Here is an 8,170-nt window from a genome sequence, read left to right as displayed (position 1 = left end):
GGCCCGCTGCACTCAGCACATCTTCCAGAGACCCCGCGCTGCCGCAGACGCCAGGGCTCCCTTCCTTTTGAAGAGTGTATGCTATTCCCTGATGGGTCAGCCACGCTCCTGGGGCCCTGGGCTGCCACAGTCGTGGGTGTGTAAGCCCCACCAGGCCTTGTGTTCTACACTGCGGTGTGGACCTGGCCGGCCACATAGCGAGGGCACCGTGGTGCTCCTGGGCCTGGGCTGGCAGGACTTGTGGTTGCAGCAGAGCCGCAGCGGTGAACTGGTGCAGCCTCACTCTCGGTGACGTCCCAGCATCCTGGCACCAGGCGGCAGGGCCACGAGTCCTTCTATCAGGGCGGCCTAGGGCACACGTCCCTGGAGTCCCTGGGAGTGTGAGGCTGTTAGCCACGCAGACTGCTGCTGCACTCAGAAAGCCCAGGCCCCGTGACTTCTGGGCTCTGGATGCCCCAACCACGACCCAGTACTGGCAGGTGACTGGGTTAGGTACCAGGCCGGCGGGCGGCTTGGAGAGAGAGGTGGTGCGGGCAGGCCCGGAAGGGTTCCCTGCCTCCAGCCCTGCCTCCCCTGCCTGCCTCACTGTCCCTTCTTCTCCGGAGCTGGCCGAGCCCAATGAAGCCAAAACAAACCGCTCCTCCCTTAGCTGTGCGAACCGGGTGCTTTGTCTTAGCCACAAGCAAAGTGACCAAGACAGGGATTCTCCAACTTTTATTTCTCCAGATGTACAAAGCAAAATTTTGCTTTTCCAGAAAACTTTTCCTCAAATTCAGTTAATGTGAACTTCATGCCTTGTAGCAAAGGTATCAATATAGAGAAAGGCGGTTTGCTAGGAAATTATGTGTAAAGCATTCTCAAGCTGAATCATAAAATCCTCTTAAATATCCCCCTTCTGAACTAATGTCCTCCCGAAAGAGAACCCATCTTTAAGGTCTAGTCCTACCTTATTATTTATATGGAAACACACCTCACACTTTAAACAGTTCCAGAAAGCACTTTTGTTTTTTTTAAAAAGAGTTGATATATATACCATAAATTAAAAATTTTAGAGCACACAATGTTTACCTCCAGATTTTATACACACACAGTGACAACTCTATTAGCAGTTTTTCATAAGAACATGGGCATGGCTTTCTTCAAGCCTGAGGTGGCAGGTGTTACTGTGGTAAGAAACATTTAAGCTGTTGTACTGTGGTGCCAAATATTTAACAGAAACCAAAGGAATTCAGTTCCAGATGCCAGTGTTAGGTCTGCATGACATCATTCGGCCAGATGCGTGGAAAATCTGGATTTTTAAGAATTGAATTTTTGTGGTCAGCATCATGAAGACTCAGTTTTTGGGTTAAATAAGACATTCATAAAAAATATTGGATGATAACATGCCTTGATTATAAAGAGAGAAATTGAATGGGACAGTGGGTACAATTCAGGACTGTGAATCACAGCACGTATAAAAGTGCCATGTACAGTGCAAGCCGGACATTTCCAAGCTGCACTGTAAAGCTCTTAAGGAAGCATGTTGAGCACGCTAGAGTTTTGAGGAAGGAAAGCAACCACCGGGCACAGCGCCTCAGACCCCACCTGCCCCTCACTGAGCTTGAACACAGCTCAGAAGCGCGGGGGAAACCGTCTTTCCATTTTACTATTTTCAGTCACGGTCATCGTGCGACTTCAAGCTCCCAGGAGGGCATCTGGGTAAGTGACGGGATGGAAAGGAGGCAAGGAGCTGGGAGACCCCAGGGTCTCGAACAGGAGGCGGCAGCAGCTTGGGAGACAGCAGCAGGCCAGGGTGGATGCCCACCCAGCTGTCCGGCCCGGCTGTGCTGCGGCCCCCAGCTTCTGAGCGACCTCTCTGACTGTGGCGCTGGCCCAGCAGAAGCCACAGCCCTTCCCACCGGGACGCGAGGCTGCTGGCTCCCTGGCGCCCACACAGGCCACGTCTCCAGAACCTCTCCCTGTGCCTCTGGTGAGCACAGAGGGCATCATCAGGAGCTGAGAGCAGATTCTCCCCAAACGAGACTCCACTGCACTCCACACCCGCGTCTCGGGCCTTGCAGCCGCTCCAACCTCTGCACAGAACTCGCCTGCACTCGCCCAAACTCTGGGCCTCGCACATGCGCCTGTCAACTGCCTGCCTCAAACACACCTTCCGACCCCAGCCAGCACCTTGCTCCCGGCTCACCCCTGCAGGCGCCCCCCCAAACTCACACGCTCATTCCCTCCCCCGTCTCGGATCTGCCAGTTCCCGGCCCCTCCCAGCATGCACCAGGCTCCACGGCCCTCTCTGTCTACCTGCACTGAGCACCTTCACCTGCCACAGCAGAAGCAGTTCTGGCACAGAAGCCTGTCCCACCCCCAGACCAGAGGCGGAGTTGCAGGCACATTTTCCATGACTCCAGAAGACACAAGGAAAAGGGGCCGAGGGCTGGGAGGGCAGGAGCCCGGGCAGAGGGGCTGGGCATGCGCCTGCCGAGCCAGAGGACAAGGTACAGCGCACCTGCGGAGTAACACAAGCTGCAGCACATACAGAAAAGAGGAGACGGCCCACCTGTGTCTGTTGAGGGATATTTACAAAGCTTGGGTCCCGTGGTCCAACACTGACGAATCGGTTTGCGGGGGAGGTGCTGGGTGTCGAGTAGGCTGTGAAGGGAAGGGACACATGGGTTCAGGAAGCAGCACGAGATTGCACACACACAACACCAAAACACACAGTCCCTGGGCCCGCGCTGGCTGGCAAGGAGATGTGTGGGCCCTGGCAGGGAGGGTGTCAGCTGCCCCGTGCTGGGAGGGACGTGTGCAGTGGGCATCTCCTCCTCCCAGCTCAGAGGACAGCGGCGGGGCAGCTCAAGTCCACTCTGTCAGAACAGCTCTGGGGGCACAGGGAGGGGAGGGCACAGTACGTGCTGCAACCCGGCCTCTCGCACGGTCACAGCTCTGACAGTCACGGGCTGGCCCTGAGCCGGACAGCAAGGGGGTCCAGGGAGGCGGAAGCCACGAAGAACACGCTGCCTCTGCAGTGCCCGGACTCGCCGGTGTGCTGAAACAGCGTGAGGTCCCCCCCAGCTGTGTTCCTCCTGAGCCCCTCTGTCAGGCTGCCAAGACCCCTGTGACCAAGGCAAGGCTCGGGGGCCCCTCCGTGGGAGTCTTCTGTCAGTTTTCCCATTTACATTAAGAGCTTCCGTTTAGTGAGAGCAAAAATTCAGGGGCTTGGGTTTTCCTGGCTCCTAAAACCAAAGGTACATTTTGTTTCGGGCAGCCCACAGCTCAGGTCTGCACCCCCAACTCTGAGGTCCGTTTCACTTTCTTCTTTCGGAGAACCTATGGCACACGTTACTGTGGAAAGTGCGAAGGAGTTTGCTGTTAGTGCTCTAGACCACTGCTCAAGTAATTCCAATGATTTCAAAAGGTTACTTTTTTGAGGCAGGCAGCAGACTTGTGTTTTTTTTTTTGCGGGGGGATCAAACTTGGGACCTTGTGCTTGTGAGGCAGGCGGCAGCACCTCTGAGCCAAACCCCAGGCCCTAAAGTTTTTGGACTAACTAGATACACACCATCTAAAAGGCAAAAAAGATTTAGATTTTTCCCCTACTGACATCACTGGCTTCTCTTGCTGTACTTTTCCTTCTTATGGGAAACGGATCTGATCTTACTCCCCTGTTGAACATATCTGAACCCCGCCACCTGCCCAGTCCCTCTGGTCCTCTCTGCTCATGGCCGAGCACCCGCGAGGACCTGGGATGGCAACGCGGCTGGGATGAGCACGAGGCCAGAGTAGGCAGCATCCTACGGTCACAGAAATGGTTTGCCTGGAGATGCCGGCCCGGCGCTGCACTGCCGGGCACTGTGGGTTGCACGAGGTGGCCCCAGCCACGTCTGTGCCGGTGCAATCTCAAGACTCCAGCTGAACCTCTGCGTTTGCCATTCTGCGTCGCCTCCCACTGGCTGATATGGATGACATTTAACTTTCTAAAGAGCTCAATAAAATACTTCCATGCCTTATTTCCCTTGCCAGGCTTTTCCCTTGGTGCGTTCTAAGGAGCCAGAACAAAGAGCTGTTCTAAAAGCTGTGGACTGGGGACACACGGCTGAGAGGGGAATGCTGCGGTGCACACCCTGGGGGCTCTGTCCTTCCCGCACAGGTGGGTGCTGGCCGGGAGGAGGGAGAGGGATGGAGGGTACGGTCAGGCCGGGGCAGCCTTGGTGTGAGGCCCTGGAGAGGCACAGAGCAGACGCTGCTGCCCCGGAGACGGCGGTGGGCCGGCTGGGGACGACCCCACGCAGAGGCGTGCTCTGTGAAGACGGCGCTCCACGTGCGGCGAGCTCACGGGGCTGCCCAGAAATCCCCATCACACCCCGCCACCACCTTGCGCCTGAGTGTCGCCCTTTGAGGAAGGTTTAGCATACAAATAATCGAGGCGCTCAGAACAACGTCAATGCTCATGATTGGATGTTTACGGGACAAACCCTGGACGTCCCAGGGCCACTCATGCTGTCCAGAGCGGCTGAGATGGCTCCGAGCTTCTCCTGATTCTTAAAGGACCGGGGTGGGACAGCAGTGCTAGTGGGTAGCATGTTTACAGAGAGGACAGTGTAACTGCCCAAATCTACCCGAGTCACAGAACGCTGCCCTGTAGAAATTCACTGCACAGGGAGCCAGCTTCTGGGAGAGACTGGGGATGCAGGACACACGGAGGGGGAGGAGGAAGCCCCACCTGGCCACACCAGTGGAGCGCTACAGGAGCACGGGCGACACATGGCTTGGGGCGGATCTGACTTTCTCAAGCAAGCCGCGCCTTACGCTATTGAACAGAGCCCCACTGAAACGTCATTAGAACAAGCACATATACTGCGGGGAATCCACTATACACGCACAGCTAGGAGTTCAACAGAGAAGGGGTCGCCGTGGTGGTTACTGATGCACTGCCATGTCTACTGTGATACCGCGGCGCACTCCTATCTTCCGAACTAGAATTCTCGCCGGGTTTACAAGAGCAATAAATGCTGCAGGAAGAGCTTCTGGAAATCATGAAATCCAGAAAACAGTGGGAAGAGTACTGAGGTATTTTTGAGCTCTGACACGGAACTTTTCAGGAGTATTTGACTCTTGTTCCCACTGTGAAAGCCCTGAGGCAAACATGACACCAAGAATCAAAGTGTCGAATATTTGGCTATTCCCGCGACAGAGCATGTCTGCTTTTCCCTTAACCGTTCGCTTTAACCACCTTAGCAGCATCACCGTGGCCCATTCCTAGCAGCTCTACAGGAAGCTTCCTCCGCTCCAACTGCCCCTGTCGTATTCTGCACCTTACCAAGTCTCCTGTGGCCTCACCGTCTTGCCAGGTACCAGAATCGCAAGCCCGAGCCGGACGCTGTCCAGAGACTTGCCTCCCGCGGCTGCCCCTCGGACACGTGGGCTCCACCCTCCCTCAGCCAGCAGTGGCTCTCTCTGTGAGCTGTGGCCCCGGGCCGGGCCGGTGCTGGCGTCCACCTGAGGAGAGCAGCAGCCTCAGCAGCGGGGAGCTGCCCTCCACCGGGTCTCCCTGCTGCGGCTCCCACGAGGTGGTGCCTTATCCTGAGCAGAACAAGTGGACCTGCAGCTAAGGGACGCAGTGTCGCCAGGTGCCACAGAGCTGACACATAGTCTTCAACAGTGCTGGTCAAGAAACTGGCCAACATGCAGGGAATGGAGATGCAGAGCTCTTTCCTGTCTTTAAAAGATGACCAATAAAGGTGGGGTTGAGCTACCGAAATATCTGCACCAATGTCTACTGAGGTTTTCCTGTTAACACCATCACCCAAACCTGACACACAAGCAGACACAGTGTGGAAGGTAAGTGGTGGTTTCCAGGTCCAGGGCAGGGGCCATGTGCAGCCACAGGTGAGGGGATGCCGGGGAAGGCCGGCAGGGTTGGGCCAGGTCCCGCCAGCCTAAGGCAGCAGAGCCGCCTGCGCCAGGGCAGAGAACAGAGGCCCCGTAGGCTTCGGGTTTTGAGTTTACTGCTGGATGCCAGAAGCCGTCAGGTGCCCTTCGCTGGCAGGCTGGCCTCCCAGGCGGGAGAGGGGAAACTTGCCCTCCTCTGGTTCACAAGGACCCCACTGCCATGAGTGTGGTGGTCACCCACTCCCCTCTCCAGAGTCTGGGACTCCAAGCTGTGGGCAGCAGTGGCAGAGATGAGCGTGAAGGTGATTCTGACCCCTGGGCCACGGAAAGCGAGTCTGAGTGCCAAGGAAAACCCGCAGGTCCTGCAGGGTGCTGAGGACAGAGGGCCGCGCAGCAGGAAGGACTGGAAGTCATGGGCGGGGCCTGCTCACTGGCGTGGGGAACAGGGCTGATGGCTCTGAGGGATGCGGGTCGCAGGCGGGGGCACCAGGACAGGGACACGGCTGGGCCGGGAGCACGGTGGGAGAAAGAGATGAGTGTGGAATCACATTGTCACACAGCCAGGGAAGGAAAAATGCTGAGGCTCAGGCCCAGGCTGAGACGTGGAGAGAAGAGGCCTGAACTTACTTTCTTTTAAGAGGAAGAAATTCCATGAAATGAACAAAAGCACAAGATTTGGACTTGAAACACCAGCAAGGCAGCCAGACACAGTCCACTCTCAGCCGTCCCTTCTCACATCACACACACTTGCACCTTCTGCTCCCTCCTCTTCAGAAACTCCGGAAACTGCACACACCCCTCAGCTGGGCTGCCCAGGAGGCCGAGGCAGGAGGAGCCCAAGATGAAGGAAAGGAAGAGGCAGGATGAAGCAGGGCGGGGCCAGCTCAGTGCAGGAGCCGCAGGGCGGAGGGCGGCTCGCGATTAGGAATGTGCCCTGAACAGCAGTAACAGGACACAGCCGCTGAGCTCACGCAGAGTCCTGTGTATAAGGACGCGGCCTTACCATGAATCAGGGACACCGGAGGGAGGGATGGGCACCAAGCAACGGCCGCAAACCGAGCGAGGGGACCAAGTACCGGACGACAGCAGCACCCAGCTCCACCACGGCACGCTTGCGGCATTACAGGAAAGGCCCCGCGAGAAAATTTTCACTTCCTTAAAAATTACAGACCCTTAGAAAACAGGCTGGCTAATTTCTCAAGGAAACGATTCCAACTGAACTCATGGTGGGACTAACAGCACTGCTTCCTACAGGGACGTGAGAACGCTCAAGGGAGGCTGGAGCATTTCTCCTTCAGAGCGCGCCATCAGCATGGAGACGCATGCAGGGCTGGGCCAGCCCGGGTTCGCACAGGACCCAGAGCCCTCCGACTGCGACTGGAGTGCGTGGTGGGGTTCCACGCGGAGGACTCGACCCGGGAGAGAACTCGCAAGCAGCCAGGTTCCCAGCCTGTGGTCAGTCCCCTCCTCCCGGTATCCACCCACTTTTGTCTGTACAAATGGCCAGGGCAAGGAAGAAACACAGCCCAAGGACATGAAACTAAAGCATCCTCATCCTACAGATGCCCACCGGCACCCAGGACTCACTCTCCTGTGCCAGGGAGGCCGACGACCTGCTCTGTTGGGGTTTCTTTCCACGGGGTGGTGAAGGCTCAGGCACAATCAGGATTGAGGGTGCAGTGGCAGAAAGGAAGGCCTAAGACATTTCCAGACGGAGAGGGGCATGGGCACAGGCAGCACTGCTCCATGTGCGTCCAGCCCAGTCAGCCTGCCTCTGAGATTCTCCTTCCATAAATCAAAGGGGATAAGAATGCAGCTTTGTTTTGGTCCATTTCAATTTGTTTCTATTTCCTGTGTGGGCTGCGCGCGTGAGGAACTCACTGATCAGAAGCAGCCATAGGTTCTCTGGGCCCCAGAAAAAGGCACAAGGGGCTCAGAGCTGCCCTGGGTGCGGCAGGCCTGCTAAGGAAGGAACCAAGACCGTCTCCTGGGCCAGCTTTCCAGAAGCTTCTGCTGCCTCTCAGAGGCTTTTACCCGCCACAGCCACAAACCTAGACAGAGGTCAAGTGGAGAGGTTCACTACAGCGTCACTTACACCAGCAACATACGGGGCCACTTCACACGCAGACACTGGAAGATTCTGCAGCCACTAATAATGTCTGATAATGCTGGACTGGGCTGGGGACTTAGCTCAGTGGTTCCGTTGCCTGCCTTGCAAGTGCAAGGTCCCAAGTTCCATCCCCAGTACAAAAAAAAAAAAAAAAAAAAAAAAAAAAAAAAAAAAAAA

The 8,170-nt window shown here is 56.4% G+C and overlaps 1 protein-coding gene across 3 annotated transcripts in view; it reads right to left on the bottom strand.

Moving 5' to 3' along the window:
• The window catches only part of Nfia (nuclear factor I A), a 430,814-nt gene that overhangs the window by 19,814 nt on the left and 402,830 nt on the right, over positions 1-8,170 (bottom strand). For 2 of the 3 annotated variants that reach the window (XM_010605025.2, XM_010605026.2), the window contains exon 10: positions 2,552-2,643. The exons of the other annotated variant lie outside the window; for it this stretch is intronic. In XM_010605025.2, the coding sequence (XP_010603327.1) occupies positions 2,552-2,643 (92 nt within the window). The remainder of the gene's footprint in view (positions 1-2,551; positions 2,644-8,170) is intronic. 3 annotated transcript variants of the gene reach the window in all.

Source organism: Fukomys damarensis, unplaced genomic scaffold (genome assembly GCF_012274545.1).
Source record: "Fukomys damarensis isolate Sample0158 unplaced genomic scaffold, DMR_v1.0_HiC HiC_scaffold_33, whole genome shotgun sequence".
Lineage (NCBI taxonomy): Eukaryota > Metazoa > Chordata > Mammalia > Rodentia > Bathyergidae > Fukomys > Fukomys damarensis.
Note: the sequence above shows the minus strand (reverse complement) of the source record. Positions and strands in the feature narration are given on the sequence as shown.